Here is a 22,355-nt window from a genome sequence, read left to right as displayed (position 1 = left end):
TCAAAAACCTTCATTTCTTTTTGACTGAAGAAAGAATGACGTGGACATATTGGATGACATGGGGGTGAGAAAATAAAGTTCACTCTTGAAAATAAAGATTCTTTATTAGCATCTATGGTTCCACGAAGAACCCTTTATTTATATAGGGGACCCAATGGCCCCCAAAGCAAACATTTTGCCTCAAATTCACCCATTCACACACCGACGGCGGTGTCAGCCAAGCAAGGCGCCATCCGGGCTCGTCGGGAGCAGCTGACTTGCTCATGGACACCTCGACACTTGGTTGAACAGGGGATTTAACCACCAACCACCCGGTTTGTAGACAACCTACAACCTTTTACATCCGTGGAAACTTTCCAATCCACAAAGGTTCTTCACCGAGGAAAAAAAGGTCCTTTAAATGTATTAAATGTTCTTCACACATAAAGTAAGAAGTGTTTGCTGAACATTTTCTTCTGTTATGTCACCAAGCAGATTTACTACAATCTAATCGTGTTGCGTAAAGGTGAAGCACAAAGGCCTCCAGCGTAACGCAGTGAATGAATGTGCCCTCTTAGGTTTTATGGAGAAAACACTGGCACTTTTAAGCTGTGGGACTGGTTGAACAGTGTGTGCTCAAGTGTATGTTGGCACACAGGTGTTTGTACACAATGTCATTACACGTCTCTACCCTCACGCACCAAGGGACGAATCAACGATTTGTCCACATTTCAGTGTTTCGCAAATTGTACTCAATAAACACACAGGTATCTAGCCAGATGGGGCCCGTGTGATAGTTCCTCTGTGATATGAGGGCTTGATGGTTTATTCACTCCTCCTTGTTGCAGTTTAACAGCTCTTGACTTTATTGTGTGAAAGTGTATGGATACTCGCACTGCCAATAATTCCCTGCAGACATTATTACTTTATTATTAGTTTGGCACTTGACCATTGTCTGGTTGAATTAATTCTCTTTCTGAAAGCACTCTCAGAAAAAAAGGTACAAAAGCTGTCACTGGGGCTGTACCTTTTCAAAAGGTACAATTTTGTCCATTTTAGGTGCTAATATGTACATTTTTGGTGTTAATGTGTCAATTTTAGGTGCTAATAAGTACATTTCAGGAGCTAATATTTTAATTTTAAGTGTTAATGTGTACATTTTAGGTGCTGATGTGTACATTTTAGGTGGTAATATGTCCATTAGGTGGTAATATGTCCATTAGGTGGTAATATGTAGATTTTAGGTGCTAATAAGTACATTTTAGGTGCTATATGTCCATTTCAGGAGCTAGTATGTACATTTTAGGTGGTAATATGTCCATTAGGTGGTAATATGTACATGTTGGGTGCTAATATGTACATTAAGTTTTAATATGTACATTTTAGGTGCTAATATGTACATTTTAGGTGGTAATATGTCAATTTCATGAGCTAATATGTACATTTTAGGTGGTAATATGTACATTTTAGGTGTTAATGTGTCCATTTTAGGTGCTAATAAGTACATTTCAGGAGCTAATATTTTAATTTTAAGTGTTAATGTGTACATTTTAGGTGCTGATGTGTACATTTTAGGTGGTAATATGTCCATTAGGTGGTAATATGTACATGTTGGGTGCTAATATGTACATTTTAAGTGTTAATATGTACATTTTAGGTGTTAATGTGTCCATTTTAGGTGCTAATATGTCCATTTTAAGTGTTAATATGTACATTTTAGGTGCTGGTATGTCCATTTCAGGAGCTAGTATGTACATTTTAGGTGGTAATATGTCCATTAGGTGGTAATATGTACATGTTGGGTGCTAATATGTAGATTTTAGGTGCTAATAAGTACATTTTAGGTGCTATATGTCCATTTCAGGAGCTAGTATGTACATTTTAGGTGGTAATATGTCCATTAGGTGGTAATATGTACATGTTGGGTGCTAATATGTACATTAAGTTTTAATATGTACATTTTAGGTGCTAATATGTACATTTTAGGTGGTAATATGTCAATTTCATGAGCTAAAATGTACATTTTAGGTGGCAATATGTACATTTAGGTACTAATATGTACATTTTAGGTGTTAATATGTACATTTCAGGTGCTATTATGTACCACTAAGGTACCAATGTGCAGCCTTTGGGTACAAAAGTGTACCTTTTGAAAAGGTAGCCCAGTGACAGCTTTTGTACCTTTTTTTCTGATCAATACTATCAACAATATTTCATGCTCCTGACTGCAATGTGCACTTTTGGAATCAGCGACAGACAACTGTATTTATACATGTGATTTCCCAAATGAGTATAACAGTCTTTAAAAACAGCAACTTTCAGTTTTGAACTTTCATTATCAAGTTGTTATTACTGAAAGAGCTCTTCGATGTCAAGAAGTATCGATCCCAGCCAGAACTGATCCTGGGATCTTCTGTCTGTTTCTGGGGTCTTTTGTCAGGTGTGAGCACATGATGAGTGGAGGTTAATCTGGGTGGGTTATGTAAATGTCCTGCTTTTACAATCCCCCCCAATACCTCTGGGACAGGAGGATTGCGTAACACTTTACGCCACCAGCGACACTTGCAATTACTTTTCCACGCAAGTTACCTTTCTTCACCTTTTGGCCTGCACAATATTTATAGTTCTACAATTACACAAGCACAGAACCATCTGTGTGTGCTGCAACATTCCCCCTTCTGTTAAACATCAGGAACAATGTTGTGTTAAGTGTACATGATGGCTCAGCTGCAGCTGGGATTGTTTTGTAACACCTAATAGAGCTTGAATCCACCGTGAAGCTCATGAAACACACTGAACACAGACAAATGATGAGCATTTCACTCTTCAACACTGCCAGTGCTGGAAATATTGCCTGGGTGTGTCATATATTTCACAATTTATGTCGTAAATCCTCTGGTGAGAAATGTCACCCCGAAATAAAAATAAAAAGGACTATTTATTGAACCATACACTCTCAGAAAAAAAGGTACAAAAGCTGTCACTGGGGCTGTACCTTTTCAAAAGGTGCACTTTTTGTACCCAAAGGTACATTAGTGGTACATATTAGCACCTAAAATGTACATATTAGCACCTGAAATGTACATGTTAGCACCTGAAATGTACATGTTAGCACCTGAAATGGACATATTAGCACCTAAAATGTACATATTAGTATCTAAAATGTACATATTAGCTCCTGAAATGGACATATTAGCACCTAAAATGTACATATTAGCACCTAAAATGTACATATTAGTATCTAAAATGTACATATTAGCTCCTGAAATGGACATATTAGCACCTAAAATGTACTTATTACCACCTAAAATGTACTTATTAGCACCTGAAATGTATATATTAGCACAAAATGTACAGTACATATTAGCACCTGAAATGGACAAAAGTTTACCTTTTGAAAAGGTACAGACCCAGTGACAGCTTTTGTACCTTTTTTCTGAGAGTGTAATAGCATTTAAGCAAATTTCTATACATCTTCTTTTCTTTAGTACTAGAGGTTTTGTTTTTTTCCATTAGCATATATTAAAGGCAAAAAAAGTTTATATAAATTGCATTATAGTCATTTTGTTTTCTATTTTAATATATTATACATTTAATATATTATACATTTCCATCAGAAATCATTCTAATATGCTTTTTTGGTCCTCTAACATTTCTTGTTTTATTTTAGTATCAATGTTGAATATAAAGTTCACAAGAACAGCATTTTTTTTAATTAAAGTTTTTAGAGACATTATTAACATTATTATTTAACCTCATCAATTGATTTTGGTGTATCAGATATCAGGTGAACATGTTTTTTTTGTGATGATGTGTTTTAAAATATCAATAAATGAAGCATTCCTCAGTACTTTAGTTCATAAGACAATATTGTTTTATCATATATTCTCATATTACACACATGTTGTATCTGTACAATTCTAAATGCATAGGTTCTCTGTTAAAATACAGTATGATATAAAAAAAACCTCCATTATCATTAAGTTCATCAGATGTCCACTACTTGCTCATATCTATACTGAAAAATCTCTAGAATCCCACAAACATAACTTTTGTGCTTGTGCCAACTTAAAGCTGAAGTGTGCAATTTTTCTCAATAAGGAGGCCTATAATACTTGGAGAAGTTATCTGTCAGCATTCCCATTCATCTCAAAGCTTGTTCATTCTGTGAATTCAATTCTGCCATCTTTGCTCATGGTCCCACATGCAGGTTTTTTGTGCCAATCACCTGAGCAGTAAATACCATGTGACTGGAGCTGCATGAAAATGTCAGGACAATGCAGATTGGCAGCCGACGGTGAGCCAACTGGCAGAACATCTATTACAATATCATTAAATATTTGCAACATTCAAATCAGCCTGAAAACTATTTTGGAAATTCCATTTGAGGATGCACAGACATCACACACTTCAGCTTTAAATAACGAATCATAATTCATAAAGCATACTGCAATGTAAAATTGATCTTCATTGATCTGCGAGGCGCAGCCTTCACAGTGTTGGATCGTGTCCATTATACTTGCTCCGAATTATGTCTTGTGCGAAAAAACTCCAACCACAGTTAAAGAGATTTCATTCCTGCACGTGTTTCACAAAGTAACTAATCATTAATTAACGTCTAAATGAAATTAACACTGATTCTTGTAGGATGCTCATTAAGTGCATAGTTGTGTTCATTTGCAGGAAAGTACTTTTCTTACTTTCCCTCTCCTGTTTGCTTCCACTTTATGCTTGTGTATTGTGTGAAAATGTACAAAGTGTTAAATTAAAGGGCTAGTTCACCCAAAAATGAAAATGATGTCATAATTTACTCACCCTCATGTTCTTACAAACCTGTATGAGTTTCTTTCTTCTGTTGAACACAAAAGGAGATATTTTAAAGAATGTTCACTGTAAAAATAATTGTGATTTTAATGGTAAAAGACTGTAAAAATGCTACAGTGCAAAACTGTTAATTGGTAACAGAAAGTTTCTGTACTATATACGATAAATAACTGTGATAGATCGCAGTACATTTAATGTAATGTTACTGTAAAATATGTTAAATTTACAGTTTTTAAAATTGAAAAAGAACAGCTCATTGTTTAATTTACAGTAAAAAACTGTTAAAAAAATAAGTAACCTGGTTGCCTTAAAATTTTAAGATCATTGAAATGGAAAAATATTATGTTATCTGAACTAGATAAATTATCTAAGTTGATTTGACAAAACGAAAAAATGTTGTGATTACAAATCATGAAAATATTTTTTTACAGTGCATGTGTGACACTTCACATTTTATGTATTTTTGTTGAAACTGTAAAATTTTGGCAACCGCATCTGCCTTTTTTTTACCGCAAAAATTACGGCTTTATTTTTTACAGTGTAGGTCACCAGACTACCATAGTAAATTCTTACTTATTTCTGTTGAACAAAAAAGGAGATATTTTAAAGAATGTTCTCTGTAAAAAATAATTGTGATTTTAACGGTAAAAAAGTGTTAATTTGTTAACAGAAAGTTTCTGAACTAAATAACTGTGATAGATCGCATGGTACATTTAATGCAATGTTACTGTAAAATACCGTTAAATTTACAGTTTTTAAAATTGAAAAAGAACAGCTCATTGTTCAATTTACAGTGAAAAACTGTAAATTGACACTGTAAAAAAATATTGTTGGTTTAACTTAAAAAAATAATAACCTGGTTGTGATTTTAATGGTAAAAAGGTGTTAATTGGTTAACAGAAAGTTTCTGAACTATATACGATGAATAACTGTGATAGGTCGCATGGTACATTTAATGCAATGTTACTGTAAAATACCGTTAAATTTACAATTTTTGAAATTGAAAAAAAACTCATTGTATAATTTACAGTGAAAAACCGTAAATTGACAATAATTCCCTGTGTGACACTTCACATTTTATGTACTTTTGTAGAAACGGTAAAGTTCTGGCAACCACAGCTGCCGTTTTTTTTTTTACTGTAAAAATTACGGTTTTATTTTTTACAGTGTTGGTAACCAGACAGTTGACGGCACCCATTGACTACCATAGTAAATTCGTACTTATTTCTGTTAAACACAAAAGGAGATATTTTAAAGAATGTTCACTGTAAAAAAATAATTGTGATTTTAACGGTAAAAAAGTGTTAATTGGTTAACAGAAAGTTTCTGTACTATATACGAAAAATAACTGATAGATCGCATGGTAGATTTAATGCAATGTTACTGTAAAATACTGTTAAATTTACAGTTTTTGAAATTGAAAAAGAACAACTCATTGTATAATTTACAGTGAAAAACCGTAAATTGACAATAATTCCCTGTGTGACACTTCACATTTTATGTATTTTTGTAGAAACGGTAAAGATCTAGCAACCACAGCTGCCGTTTTTTTTACCGTAAAACTTACGGTTTTATTTTTTACAGTGTTGGTAACCAGACAGTTGACGGCACCCATTGAATTCTTTCCTACTATGGAAGTCAATGGTGGCCGTCAACTGTTTGGTGACCAACATTCTTTCAAATATCTTCTTTTGTGGTTACAACTCACACAGGTTTGGAACAACTTGAGTAAGTAATGACAACATTTTAATTTATGAGTGAACTATCCCTTTAAGCCAGTGTTATGTAGTTAATTTCGATAATCCAGCCAGGAGGCTGTGGTTTTCACACTAAAGATTCACAGACGGGTGTGATATCCGAGTCTTGACTGTGCATTGAACTGAGTCCCGTATCTGAGTCGTCATCATTCCCGTCACATGTTTTTGAAAGGCCTCTAGCCTGCTCCACCCACACACTGTCCCCCTCGAGAGCCATCAGTCTGTCTGTTTCTATTGTGCTTTCCTCTCTCAGCTCCGCATTGTCTGCACTGTCCTCCTCAAAATCCAAAGAGTTGACTTTCTCCAATAAATCCGTCAGTTCTTTCTCTTTCGCCCCCCATATCTCCTTGGTCAAGTCCAAATCATTCCTTATCGCCTCCAAGTCCGTGTTCAACCGCAGGCCGATGTACAAACTGGTGTCGAGTTGGGTCCTGATCCTCTCCTCCTCCAGAAGCAGGTCGTTGTCAGACGACACATCCAGCGCTGAAGATCCTTCATCATGTTCTTGAGTCGTGACTCTGAGAGACGCCTCGCCAGAAGTGCTTTCGGCGTCTTTATTCGCGAGTTCCTCGTGCCTTCTCTTCATCCATCTCTGGTTGAGTTCCTCTTGGATCTCAGTCGTGATGCTCTCCATGAGGGCCTCGTGCTCAGCCAGTTCCTCTTGCAGTTTGATGACCTCCTCGCATCTCCTCGCATATTCCTCAAACTGGGCGAGAGCTTCTTCCGGGCTGGTTTTGCCCCCCTCGCCAACTTTATCAGGGTTGGCGTCCACTAAATACGTATCCTGGACATAGTTGATCCCGTGCGTCTTCATTCTATCAAAATGAACTTTGGCCTCGTACCTGTCGATTTCCCTGTCGAGCTCTTTTATCCTCTGAATCTGCTGGCGGATGGTGTGATCTTGAGATATGACCAGGTGCACAAGGGTCTCCATCTTCTCCATGCATGATTCGTCCTTAGATGCAGCCTGGGCTCTTTTCTTATTGATCTTATCCAATTTTCTGAACGCTTTCCTGACTATCCGTCTTTGTTTCTCTTGTGACAGAGCCATGGTCACCCTGGCGGTCCCCTTGTAAACACACGGGCTCTCCTTGCTGAGAACGACGCGCGCCTCCGCGCTCCGCGGCCCGTTGCTCGGGAGAGACGCCTCGTTCTTCACAAGCACAAACCGCACGTTTTCTTGTTCCTCTCCCCACGCGCTCCACAGCCGCAGGATCTTGGTTTTGTTGGGTAAAATCCGCTCGACCCCTCTCCATTTCTCCACGACGCAGTAGGACTGAGGAGAGCCCGAGAGAGACACGCGCGTCTCCAGGTTCTGCTCCTCCAGTAACACCCGGATCACATCTGCGCAGGTCGTGCGCTTCGACAAGCCGGACACGAGCTTCTCTTCGCGACAAACCCACACTGATATTTTACTCTCCTCTGCCTCCATCTGATAACTGTCCCAGCAAAGTTTCCTGCTGCAGGAAATTATTCAGATGAAGTGAAAACTATTATGGTTAATCCGCACTGTTGAAATGATAAAGTTGTAATGTTGTTGATTGAAAGAGTTGCTGATGCTCGTCCTCGTGTGTGTCTCTCGGTCTCGGGGAGTGAATGAGAGCTGACGGGACAGCGCTGCTGCGAGTGCACTGCACTGATCACATGACCTCTCTCTTGCCTCGATAGTGCCCTTAAAAGATAGCCTACCTGTTGTGTGCACTTCAGAGATGTCCCTGCAAAAGGAAGGGGAAGTTATTTTGATTTAATATTACGAGGGTACATGAAATATATATATATATATTTTTAAAAAACAACAATGCACACTACGCCTATTGTAAAATAAGAATGGTTCATTTTGATTTCATGGTGATAAATAATTAGTAATACATTTGCTCACAGTGTTAATGGAATTGTTTATTAAAGCAATCCATTATTAACTGATACAATTTTTGATTTTAGTAAGTAAATGTTGAAATTAAGATTAAATATTGGAATAGCTATACCCTTCAGAGCATTTTCATTGTTAGTTCATGTTTACTTATGTTATCAAATAGAACCTTATTATAGTAAAGTGCCACACATTTATTGTGTAAGCAGTAGTGGATAATGGAGGTTTACACTAACAAATTCTGTATTTAGCTGGTCATGTGATTTCAATATGTCCCCTTAGGGCACCTCACTAAATCAGCCATCACTGAGGGAGTCATCTCATGTGAGTGGACATGATTTAAAGTACTATTCACCTTTAACATGAGTACATCTTTAACCTGCCATTTCCGAAACAATAAAAACAAGCAGCCTCTCCCAACCCACAGTAAACTGATCCATTTCATAAAGGCCTGTTCAACATGCCCGAAACAGATCTTGTGATGAGATGGAGCGTTTGTCTGCAAAGTTATTAGTTGCATTTTTTTTTTAAACTTGAAGGCCAAAGTTTGGTGTATTTGCTTCTTCAAGCTTTGAGTACTTGAAATGTTCTTCTTTCAGAGTATTGCTTTAAGGAATTGAGAAAAGAAATTGTACATCACAACACCAACAACCATTTATCCTGTCGTATGCAGTGATTATAAGTCTGCAAATTTATAAACTACATGTAAACCATGCAGTGAGTTTATATGCTCTTATTTAATTTGTTGTTAAAAAAAAATCGAATTTCAGGGTCAAACTTGATCCAACTGAGATTAAAGGGCCATAATCCTTGTAATAAAAAGCTAATTGAATGATCATTGTATGGTTTTAAACTTCATTAATCTCGTCATATCCACAAAAACAAACACATATGCAATAACGCCACACCTTAGCTCTCCCTGTTAACGAAATTGTATATTTAATGTTTAAACCTTTTAAATGTCTATAAGCAATAAATAGCTAATAAAAGTAATTTAGGTTTAACTGCTTCCTGAGAACGATCCTGCAGCGACACCTGCTGTTTACTCTCCTTATTGCAAACTTCACAATTCATCTGTAAAAAAAAACAAAAGGTACAAAAGCTGTCACTGGGGCTGTACCTTTTCAAAAGGTACACTTTTGTAACCAAAGGCTGAATATTGGTACCTTATTAGTACATATTAGCACCTAAAATTGACATATTAGCACCTGAAATGTACATGTTAGCACCGGAAATGTACATAGCCCAAAATATTAGCACATAAAATGTACATATTAGGACCTAAAATGGACATATTAGTTCCTGAAATCGACATATTACCACCTAAAATGTACATATTAGCGCCTAAAATGGACATATTTAACACTTAAAATGTACATAGGCTATTAGCACATAAAATGTACATATTAGCACCTAAATGTACATATTAACACCTAAAATGTACTTATTATTACCTAAAATGTATATTAGCACCTGAAATGTACATATTAGTGCCTAAAATTGACATATTAACACCTAAAATGTACATATTAGCACCTAAAATGTACATATTAGCACCTGAAATTTACATAGGCCTATTAGCACCTAAAATGCACTTATTAGCACGTGAAATGTACATATTATCACCTAAAATGGACAAAAGTGTACCTTTTGAAAAGGTACAAACCCAGTGACAGCTTTTGTACCTTTTTTTCTGAGAGCAGTGTTCACTGCTATTACTTTAGCTACATGTACGAGAGGGAAATCAGAAATACAGTAGTACTAATGTCTACTGCATTTATATATGCATTAAAATAAAACAAATTAATTATGCAAATTAAAATCAAAGGCTAAGGGCTACCACTAATGTTAAAGACATGCACTAAACGTGCAGATTTTCATAAATAATAATAACCCAAATATACAAAATACACTGGATAGTGGGCACACACAAACACGGTTGGCTCAATCAAAAATGAAAATTCTGTCATAACTTGCCTGTACAGTTGATGGACCCCGTAAAATTAAGTCAATGGGGTTGGGAAGTCAAAACATTCTTCAATATGTATTTTTCTGTGTTCAGCGGAAGAAAGAAACTCGAACAGGGTTGTTAAATAATTACAGAATTTTCATTTCTGGGTGAACCATCCCTTTAAGTTTGTTTTCAAAGATTGACGACAGGTGGCGCTGCAGACTAGCAGATCATTCCAGTGTACACTACAATCCATCCTCGCGAGAACATCAATTACAATGACAACTTTTTTTTAACTCACCACGTGATTCCAAAACTGTATGGATTTCTTCTGTGGAACATAAAACGATATTCCTGGAAACTCTCCACAGGAGAAAACAACATTAGGGTGAGTAAATAATGACAGAACTTTCATTGTTGGATGAGCTTTCCATTTAAACGAAAAGAGGGAAAGATAACATGATCAGATAAGCTGTGTTTTAATTATTTATTTTATTCAATATTGTATACATACAAAGTATTCTAGAAAGCTACAAAATATCTACCACTTTATCAAGGCGGCATCAAAATGTTACGGAGCAAAGACAAGACCATATGCGATAAAGAACACACACATAATACGTTTTTTTCTTTTCTCTCTCAGCCTTGCTCCAACGTTTTTTTTCCACCCCCATCATCAGGGATATTAAAAGATATCACACCTTTGTACCAAGAAAAGCCAGAATATATAATTTTATACAAAGCACCTTTTTACAAAAAAAATCTCTGCACACAAACCCAATATCTTTTTATGATACTATCTGAACTAGAGAAAAGTTCACTTTAAAGCCAACATCTTAAATGGTAATGAACATAGGAGGTACCAGTACCTACACACAGACAAAATACAAACATAGATCAAAAAACATAAGCTAAACTGCTGTCATACTGTAGTCCGGATTCTGCTCAAATCCTTACTTAGCATTGTCCATTACTAGCAAAATAATGTCCGTTTAACATTCATCATATTAAAGGCATTAGTTCTCAAATCTCTAGAGAAGTAAAGGGGACTGTTAAGGAGGAACTGACGTAGCAGATGCACCAGCAGTAACGGTATCACCACCCGAACGGGCTCTGAATATACTGACGTCATCACAAAACATGTAGAACAATACAGGAAGATCTCTATATGAAACGTGAACAAGAAGGCGAAGGTAAGGCAAACACAAAACAATCAACATCGTTTGCCTTTTTGATATTGAGCGTACTTAACTCCACAGTTTACTTTAAGCGGTACAACATACACAGCTGTAAATCTAACTTGGTCGTTCACTCTTTGAGGGTTTCATCCACTTAAATGAACAACATGAATAAATTATGCAGTGGAGATGATACGGTTTGGTGAAGCCAAGAACTTTGCGGATAATATCCTCAACTATCTTTAAGGTCTGAGGAGAAAAACACCTTTACGTCACTTAATATAGTGTTTGCTATATTCACGAAAGAAAAAGAAGACATTAAAATGGCTTAAAAAAAAAGGAAACACCATTTAGCATTCATAATCTCCATGGTGCTGTGAGGTTTTCACTTTTATAATTTGATTATGCACTAAAAAGACACTAAAGATAAGTCTCACAAAGAAGGGAACCGAAGTTCTTGAAAGAAGAGAGAAAAAAACAAACAAAAAAACATGACAGTTTGCCACATCCACCAAATCAAATGCTGATAGAAATTTGTTATTAATAATTATTACATAACTTTTCAGAACATCTCCACTCACTAGCCCATGTTGATTTTTCTATAAAATTTTATGAAGGCAATGTGGTGAATATTTTACCTACATCCACTTTTTTTTTTTTTGGTTTTTGATCATCTTAACAACGCAAAATAACATCTGTCTTTTCTAAGCTGGAAAAATCGGAACCAAAGGCACTTTCATGCTACAGTGCAGGAAATAAAGAGGAGCTCAGTGCGTCTCCAACTTTTTGGTCTTTTCGGATAAGAAAGGCAAGATACTTTACGTACAGTATGTCTAAATATGTCTTCTATGTGTCTCTGAGAGTGAAAGGTCAACCAAATGGCCAGTGCTTTTTATTTTATAAAGATAACACGTAGGATCTTATGGTGCGGTCACATTTACGAAATTTTGCGGAAACAAAATTTGGTGGAGAATGCGGGCATCTTTACAGTAATGTAACCTCTGATAAACCAACAATAGTCCATTGACTATTGTCAATAACGTAATGTCCCTTAAAAAAGCAGCTTTCTGTTGGTCAGTGCGACGAAAATGAATTTTTCGCAAAATTTGCACGTGGAAAATTTGCCATAACGCAAATAGTGCGGATTTCTATTGAAATGACTGGATTTCGCCAACAAATTAAATGTGACCGCGCCTTTAGGCCGTGTGTCCACCAAAGCGTTTTTAGCCAGCTGAAAACGCTAGACGCTCTGCCGAAGACGCCATGCTTTGGGCGCTCGAGAGCGTTTTGGCAGCGCAGCGTTTTTTACCATTGAGACGTTTCGTTGCTATGATACAGACTATCCGCAGCACAGTTTACTAGTAACTCATTTCGCAGATAATTTGTTTCATACTAAAAATGTATTTTTCATCCATTAAGTTCGGTTAGCTCTGCTGGTTGATGTCGTTATACAGAAAGAATGTTGCGACAGTTGGTCGGTGTGGTTTAGTCCCGCCCCTCCTCCACTGTGATTGGACGGCTGGGTAAAAAGTGACAGTGATGAGCGCTGCGTTTTATCCAAAGTTTAACATTTTTCAACTCCCGGCGACCAGTAAAAACGCTCGGGGCTTCAGCGTGAAAAAAACGCCAAGCACCTCGTTACGCTCATGGCGTTTAAAAAACGCGGCGCTCCCATTGAAAACAATTGAAAACATACACAATGCGCGTGGAAAAAAACGCTTCGGTGGACACACGGCCTTAGTGTTACTTTTTCCCGAAAAGCGACTGCGCTCATCTGCGTTGACTTCATACACTAAGGCACTGTGCTGTATATTGTTACACTTTGGCAGGTTTGTACTGTACAATTCCTACAACATGTGACAATAACAAGAAAGTCTTCCAGCTTAGGAAAGAGGTCACAGCTTTAGTGGCATCTTTTGGAGTTCACACAACCATTATTAAGGCTTGCAGTCGTAGAAATCGATTAGGCCACAGAGACATGGGCTGTGCGGGAATGTCGAAGGCAGCGAAGAACTCTGGGACTGAATCTTACAGAAGATGACGGAGTGCTCCATGACGTACAGCATGTTCAGGGATGGGCTTTGTGAAGTGTGGCTTCCCCAGCGGGTCCGACGAGTGCGTCCAAGTGCTCGGGTCAAGTTAATGCAGTGCGTTTTGTTTCTAGAGTTATCTTTTATACAAGCGTGTTGGCAGGAGGCGTTTAGCTGTCCAGTCAACAGGGTTGATTCTCTGCATTTTCTTATTGCAGGTGGTGACACGTAAAAACACACACACAGGTTGGTATAAACTTCTCGTATCACAGTGCAGTAATTCCTCAACGAAAATGAAAAAGTAGCATGTACAAAGTAACTCTTTTCAAGGGCTGGGCTTCTGAATTCCCTGAATTCTCGGAATGTTCGGAATGAGGGAACTTTTGTTTTCCGATGGCCACAAGAATGTTTTTTTTTTTTTTTTTTTTTTTTTAACACCTACAGTAGTTTTCTTTTCAATAAATCAATGTTACAGAATGAAATTTCTCAAATACTTTTTCTTTGGGAAAAATACCTGCGGGAATGTACTGTATATACATCTGTACACCTACATCCCACTCACACACACACACACATTTATGGCTGCACCCATATGCTTTCAGATCTTTTGAGTACATGATTTAAAAAAAAAAAAAAAAATCGAAATGAGGTTGTTTTCAACCTATCTCAACCCACCCCTTAAGTCGAACAATATCGTATGTCACTTTATATGTATATTCTACGAATGAATCTTGATCCGGCATTCTTTGACATTCTTTCCTGTATTAAAAAACTTAATACAACTGTACCGCCATTCACAGCTGCAGTTAAACGTCAAACACATATTAATAAAGAAATATATATATATATATATAATTAGAAGCATCACCCACATGTGAGTGAAAATCATCTTGAGTTAGTGTTGAGCTAGAGGCACTGCCACTGTACTGAGGTCGAGAGTCTGTGTGAAAGAGCTGCTTCATTCCTTCACTAGTCTGTAGATGTGATGCTGGGCTCCGTGCTCGCTGTTTGACACTTCGAACACACAGGCCATGCACAGCAGGGTCTCCTGTGTGTCTCTGTTTGTTACCACCTGAAACAGAGAGACAGAGACGTTGCATTACTGCACAGCAGAGATGTATAGTAACGAAGTAGAACTACTTAAGTACTAAAATGCTGTATCTGTACTCTACTAGAGTATTGTTTTTTTCTCATACTTCTACTTTTACTTCAGTAAATATTTTCGATTAATTAAATACTTTTACTTCGATATTTTTTTTAATGTTCTGCTAGTTACTCATTACAATTATAAAAATTTTACGAATCATTCGTTGCAAGTTGGCTTTCATGCTGTCTAAATCACACACCAGTTTTATAGGGTAATTGTATTGATTGACACAAACATTGACAACTAATGCAGGGGTTTTTCGTCGGCCGCCAAAGCAAATTTGTATCCCGCCAAAGCGCCTTATTTAATTGCTAGTTCAAACTTTTGACTGCTTTCTTTAGTAATTACATGACACAATACTTGGACTTTTACTTTTAGTACTTAAGTAGTGAATTTTAAAATAAACGACTTGCAATACTTAAGTACAAAAAATGTTGAATACTTTAGTACTTCTACTTAAGTGTGGTGCTTAAAGAGCACTTCAACTTCTACTCAAGTCACTTTTTTGATAGAGCATTTGTACTTTTACTCAAGTCTGGGTTTCTAGTACTTTATACATCTCTGCTGCACAGTAAACCACATTAAACCTGTCAAAATCATATTTGGGATACACTTTATTTTAAGGTGTCACTGTTACAGTGTAATTATACATTTAAGTACTGAAAGTATTAAGTACTTTAGCATGCAACTAAGTGTAGGGTTAGTTGCATGCAATTATGACTAATTTATAGTTATTGCTATTGTAAATACAGAACGTGTAACAAGCATAAATTAAATTAAAGTGTTAACCATATATCTACACAATGTTTAGAAAATTAAGCACAACACCCCTCAATTCTCATTACTATAATGGTAAAAATATAATTCAGCAGTGGGAAAAAAGTATCTATGCAAAAATGTATACACCTGCCGTTCAATATGATATAATATAAAATAATATGATGAAGGGTGACAGTAAAGACTATTATAATGTTCTAAAAAATCGATTTCAAATGAAATCTTTTCTTTTGAACTATTTATATTCATCCAAGAATAATAAAAAAAGGTTATTAAATTATTAAGCTTTTTTCAACATTGATCATATTAGGAAACATTTCTTGAGAAGCAAATCAGCATATTAGAATGATTTCTGAAGGATCATGTGACACGGAAGATCGGAGTAAATTACATTTTAAATTACAAATTACATAAATTACATTTAAAAATATATATTTTTTAAAAATAAAATTGGAAATTCTACTAATATTTCACAACATTTCTGTTTGCACTGTATTTAACTGTAAACATATATATATATATATATATATATATATATATATATATATATATATATAAAATATCTCACAGACCCCAAACTTTTGAATGGTAGTGTACATCATAGTAGTATTTAGAATTATGTGTACTGATTTACAATAAAACAAAACAATAAAATGTATTTATAAATTAAAAAATATAACAGTATATACAGTACATTTCTCTGACCTTTAAGAAGTAAAATAAAACATACTATATTTTTTTTCTTTTGTGATTATTAATAATTATGGATCTTATATATATATATATAGCAGCAATGATAATCTAATGAAAATGACCAGAATTACAAAAAATTGAAAATATAAAGATTTTTAGCACTCTATAAAATAAAGATCTTTAGCTCTGCAAAACATTGATAAGAATTTGATGTAGGGAAAATTGTCTTGAAAACTTGGGGATAATGCAAACAATCTTTATGGTTCTAAAATATTTTATTTCTTTAATTTTGGTGAGAAATGTGACCTGGATGCGTTTATGAGATTCACCAGTTCACTGATTAGATTTGTGAATGGATTTGATCAAGAGGAAGGTCTCAGGTTTCGGACTGCATGCATCACTTCATGTCAGTGTAAAAAAAATAAGTTTTTATTAAGTCTTGTGCTATTATTTTGTTCTTTTTTTAAGCACTTGACATTAGTATTTAAAAAGTGTTTGATCATTTTTCACACATTGGATCCTGTACATTTAGCACTGTATGTGTTTGGATCACCTGAGATCAACCCTTCAACAACCACCACCTTTCAACAACATAGACTATATAAACAATACATCTTTCAGGCTTTCTATCAAAATCATGACTGAAACCTCCATCGTACCAGGATGTGAGGGATTTGATGGAGGAGAGCAGGGAAAGTGCATTAGTAAGTCCTTCACTGTAGGGGAGAATAGGGCTCTAATCCTTATGTGTGTGTGAAGGTTAGAGAAAGGGGTTCCTCCCCTTTGCAGGAGATTATCAGGCTTTGCACAGCGCCACAGGAATGCTAGGAATGCAGAGTCGTATCAGCTCAGAGGCCACAGGCTCCGCCCTACAACCTGAGAGCTTCCACTGATTGGTTTAAACGTCACTGATGACATGCAGACTCACCAATAAGATGGTGAAGTTCTCCAGGACGCTGTTCATCATGTACTTCTCAGGCAGGTGTTTGAGTTTGTGGATGAAGTTGATCATGTATTCACACATGGGAGACCGATTTATCCGGTAAACAAAGCGGCCGTTCTCAAAGCGAGCGTACTCCGTCTGAGAGGACAGATGAGAGGGAGATGTTACATAAATATAACACCATGGCATATGATGCACTACCAGTCAAAAGTATGAAAAGTATGACTTTTTTAATTTAATTTTCATGTTTTTTAAAAGAAGTCTCCTATTCTTACTATGGCTGTATTTAATACAGTAAAACAGAACATTGGGATATATTATTACAATTAAAAATAACTTTTACACTGTAAAAAAAATATTGTTGGTTTAACTTAAAAAAGTAAGTCATCAGAAACTCAAAATTATATGTTATCTGAACTAAATAAATTATTTAAGTTGATTTGACAAATGAAAAAATGTTGTGATTACTACACTGTAAAAAATAGTGTTGGATTAACTTAAAGTAAGTAACCTGGGTTGCCTTAAAATTTTAAGTTGATTGAACTGGAAAAAGTGAGTTAACACAATGAAGGAGATTAATTTAATCATCAGAAACTCAAAATAATAAGTTCAACTAAATAAATTATTATAAAGTTGATTTGACAAAAGAAAATATGTTGTGATGAAAAAATCTTGAAAATATTTTTTTACAGTGTAGTATTATTTTTTTGATATTTATTTTAAAACATAATTTATTCCTGAAAAGACAGATTTTTGTGCTTATTTTTCAGCATCATTACTCCAGTGTCGTATGATCCTTCAGAAATTATTCTGATATGCTGATTTGCTGCTCAGTTTTGATTTATATTATTACACTGTAAATATCACTGTATATTTTCGAGATTTGTTATCACATTTTTTCTTTTGTCAAATCAACTCCAGATAACTTATTATTTTGAGTTTCTGATGATTAAATCAATCTCCTTCATTGTATTAACTCACTTTTTCCAGTTCAATCAACTTAAAATTTTAAGGCAACCAGGTTACTTCATTTTTGAAGTTAAACCAACAATATTTTTTACAGTCTATGTTGTATTAATTTTTATAAACAGTTGATAAAACTGCTTAACATTTTTGTGTGTGTGTGTGGAGACATTTAAACATTATAAATGTCTTTATTGTCAATTTATCAAATGAATGTGTCCTTGCTAAAAAGTATTAATTTATTCTTATGTCTCTATGTAGTGTATCATGGTTTCCACAAACAAATATTTAGCAGCATATCTTTTATAAAAATCAGAAACGTTTCTTGAGCAGCAAATCAGCACATAAGAATGATTTCTGAAGGATCATGTGACAGTAATGATGCTGAAATTCAGCTTTACAATCAAATAAATTAATTACAAAAGTCTTGACCAAAGTACATACAACATTTTATTTTTGTACAGGAGATACCATGTGTTTTCTCAAGATTGAGAACATTTAATGCTCCATTCAAATGTTAAATCCTGCACTCAACACTCAAAAATTCACCTCCACTTTCTCCACAACCTGTTTGCCAAACGAGCAAACTTTAGTGGAGCAGGTGATGGTCATGTTCTCCGGGCTCTCGTACTGACTGGTCACTCCATAGAAGGCCCCGGTTTCATCCTGAATGTTGCAGTTTAAGTCAGCCTATGAACCAATGAGATTGAAGCTTTAATTATCAAATTAATTTAAAAGGAAATCTATATCAGTACAAATTGATATATTTACCACTGACATAAAACATTCAATACAAAACTGCCATCTAGTGGAGATTGATAGCACAGCAACAACAACAACAAAAAAATACTACAGTATATTAAAGATTTTCAGGACTTAAATTTCAGTTTTGAGGATCACATACTTTTATAATAATTTTATTGTGTTTTGTGTGGACCTTCTGAAATATTTCGGTGTTCCATATAAGAAAAAAAGTCAAGCAGGTTTGGAAGAACATGAGGGTGAGTATATATGTTAATTTTCAGATTAACTATCCATTTATCCTTATACTAAACTACCAATCAAGGCTACTTCTCCATATTAGTCTATTCAAGTATTAAAGAAAAGAACTGTGTCTGAGGTTAGAAAGAATAGATTAAATAACTTGGAGTAAAAAGGCACTCAAAAAAATTCTGAAAAAGAGCGGAAAAAAGAACAGCTCGCTCTCTGCTCTTTCAGGAAGCTAACACGATTTTCATTACAGAGAAAGCTCAAATATTCATTTCTGGCATGCTCTCTTTTCATTAAGACAAGCCGGTTACATTTTCACATCATATTCAAGAGAGGCATTATTGTGCAGATCCAGAGTTTCATTTGAAATTCAGATCCCTCCGTCACTTCAAACGGAATTTGAGCAGCCTCGCTCCGACCGCGACGAGGCCCACTTTGTTGGTTGCCGCTAGTTAGCATTTTACAAAATGCATACAATGTTTGAATAGCTATTAGAGGAGCAACCAGGTCATCCGATTGCTTCCCGATATTAAACGGAATAAGTGTGAGCTTTGATCATGTGCTCTTCAGCTATGCCGAGCCAAATATAGCAGCGGCGGTCTGGACATGCAAACAGGGACGGCGGTCTTTAAACCTAAAGTGGCCCAGTGTCTTTAGGGAAATGCACAATTATTCATGCATGTAATCACTCGGTGGATAAATATTTGCGTTAAATAGACAGTTGTATGGGTGGCGCTCTCATTAGAGTAGAAAGCTTGGCACAGGGTGGGCATGCATTACACAGCACTCTACGAACATGTTTGTTTTTAAGTTATGTTATATTACATTTAAATAATAATCATACTAAGTTCTGCCTGGGCTAATTGTGAGTTACGATATCTCTTGCTGATAATTGCAATCGCTAAACAGATGCTCGTTCTTTGCCGAGATTCACTCACCCAGAACTTTATGAGAAAGAATGAATTTTGAGGACCCTTGCCAAACAATTCCTTCAGCCCTCCTTTCTTCTCGGGGAATTTGTCGTAAATCTGACGAATATCCACCGACTCGAGCAAGGCATCGTTGTAAGAGTGATTTGTCTGACCGATGTGCACGAAAAGATGCTTGTTATACTGCACAGAAAAAAAGAAAACATGTTAGAAACGGGAAAACTTCTCAAATTGACAGTTGTATAGTTGTATAACTAGGGATATCAATTTATTCATTATTGTAAATGCATTTATGTTTTGATATGTTGATTAAGTAAGCTAATTAATCTTGAATAATCATCAAATAACAATATTTGGTGAGAAAATCCCCTGTAATGTAGACCATTTACATACATTTCATCATTGTTGCAGACAATGAGTTGTTGCTAACAAGAAGTTATGATCAATGTTCATTTATAAAAAAAAAATTATAGAATTTATAAACAATAATCTTGATGCTAATTTATACATATAAATGTTCAGCGTTAAATCGTGTTTGTTCATAATACATTAACTAATGATAAGTTATGCAACCTGACAGTTACAGTTAAAGTTACTCTTTAATTCAAATTGTTAGTTTTATTTCTTCTGTATATCATTTAACATAAGCATATCACTGACATACAGGCCACAGCGACAGACTTTCAATTAGGTTTCTTAAGGAGTCATTCACTTGGAGTCATTTTTAAAAAATATCAGTATCACTACACTAGTATTTTACTATGTTACAGAAACAATACTTTTTTGTAAGGGTGATAATACGTGAATTGTTACAAAAAAATATATTGGAGACGTACTTAATTGGTTAAACCAGTTTATCTGATATTCAAAGAGCAAAAAAAATATTTTTTCATTTAGGAATATATAAAATTGTGAAAAGTAGGCATTGCATACTAGAATTCATACTAGAATGTGTGTTTTCAGTTAATTGTAGATGCCTCCTATCTGAAAACACCCACTTTTGAGTGGGAGGCTGTAGGTCAATGATGAATCATTCACAACAAGACTAAAAATTTGTATTAGGAAGTAAACCGGCTTTATTTTTATTTTAATTTTAAGAGTGACATACAGAAGCTACTCACAGAATCTGGATCTCTCTGGTGCTCCAGAAAAGCAGAGAATTCCACAAGCCTGAGTTTCGATGTGCCGATAGATCGGCCCTGCCAGGCGGGAACTGTGGGCGCCGGTGCTGTCGCAGGCTCATAACCTACACAGACACACTGAATATTAGCTCTTCTAATCAAAAAGAGTGTTGAATCTGAATGGATAAAAACAAGCCAAACGTGGACATACTTGAGATTGTAGTTGTGACAGCTGGCTGGATAGGGTATGCTTGCTGGGCAAATGGCTTAATGCTAAAAACAAAGACAAAGGAGAACCAAGAAGAGGAAAATGAGCAGTCTAGCGGCACTACATACTGAAGAGATTAAAAGGGTTATACAGCGAAGAAGAAACAAAGCTGCACAAAGTATTCAAACTTGGATTCAACCCATCATTGCCTCTGGAAAGGCTTCCTCTATTGCTGATCCCTCTGAGGGAAAGAGAGATAGCTGGAAGGGTCAGGGAAAATGCAGACATCAAGAAGACGAGAACGACAATAAGGCAGACAAAACAGAGACAGAAAGAATAAATAAGATTTGCATTTCCAGAAGGAAATACCAGTGCTTGCAAGGAGAGCAAAAGAAACACATAAAAGTTAGCAGAGAATAAAAAGGTTCAGACGATGTTGCAGACAAAGAGGAATATGACAAAGAATAAGAAGCTGCGGATGAAGACGGTGAAGAAGATGCAGAAGAAGAAAAAGCACGAAATTATGAGCAGCCTACCTGAACAGTTAGAATGAACAGTGGGACAGTTAGACTGAACAGTGGGACAGTTAGGCTGAACAGAGGAACAGTTAGACTGAACAGAGGAACAGTTAGACTGAACAGTGGGACAGTTAGAATGAACAGTGGGACAGTTAGACTGAACAGTGGGACAGTTAGACTGAACAGTGGGACAGTTAGACTGAACAGTGGGACAGTTAGATAGAACAGTGGGACAGTTAGACTGAACAGCTAGACTGAACAGTGGGACAGTTAGACTGAACAGTTAAACCGAACAGTGGGACAGTTAGACCAAACAGTTAGACTGAACAGTGGGACAGTTAGACTGAACAGTGGGACAGTTAGACTGAACAGTGGGACAGTTAGACTGAACAGTGGGACAGTTAGACTGAACAGTTAACTGAACAGTGGGACAGTTAGAATGAACAGTGGGACAGTTAGAATGAACAGTGGGACAGT

The 22,355-nt window shown here is 35.9% G+C and overlaps 2 protein-coding genes across 8 annotated transcripts in view; both read right to left on the bottom strand.

Annotated features, from left to right (window-relative positions):
* Positions 1-3,838: 3,838 nt before the first annotated feature.
* rassf10b (Ras association domain family member 10b) lies at positions 3,839-8,178 on the bottom strand. Its single transcript, XM_039690934.2, has one exon. It carries the CDS (start codon positions 7,990-7,992, stop codon positions 6,628-6,630), a length of 1,365 nt encoding a protein of 454 aa, XP_039546868.1. The 5' UTR covers positions 7,993-8,178; the 3' UTR covers positions 3,839-6,627.
* A 2,676-nt stretch (positions 8,179-10,854) lies between these two features.
* Positions 10,855-22,355, bottom strand: part of tead1b (TEA domain family member 1b) — a 98,701-nt gene continuing 87,200 nt past the window's right edge. For all 7 annotated transcript variants that reach the window (XM_089118511.1, XM_039690865.2, XM_039690866.2 and 4 more), the window contains 6 exons: positions 21,364-21,425; positions 21,153-21,277; positions 20,041-20,214; positions 18,662-18,802; positions 17,135-17,287; positions 10,855-14,661 (listed from right to left, as the gene is read on the bottom strand). In XM_089118511.1, the coding sequence (XP_088974637.1) occupies positions 14,548-14,661; positions 17,135-17,287; positions 18,662-18,802; positions 20,041-20,214; positions 21,153-21,277; positions 21,364-21,425 (769 nt within the window). In that variant the 3' untranslated portion in view covers positions 10,855-14,547. The remainder of the gene's footprint in view (positions 14,662-17,134; positions 17,288-18,661; positions 18,803-20,040; positions 20,215-21,152; positions 21,278-21,363; positions 21,426-22,355) is intronic.

This window comes from Pimephales promelas, chromosome 1 (genome assembly GCF_988280905.1).
Source record: "Pimephales promelas chromosome 1, fPimPro1.hap1.1, whole genome shotgun sequence".
NCBI lineage: Eukaryota > Metazoa > Chordata > Actinopteri > Cypriniformes > Leuciscidae > Pimephales > Pimephales promelas.
The sequence above is the reverse complement of the archived record's forward strand: the minus strand, read 5'-3'. Positions and strand labels throughout refer to the sequence as shown.

Coding starts and splice junctions, on each gene's coding strand:
- rassf10b (XM_039690934.2), bottom strand. CDS start 7,992: ATGGAGGCAGAGGAGAGTAAAATATCAGTGTGGGTTTGTCGCGAAGAG.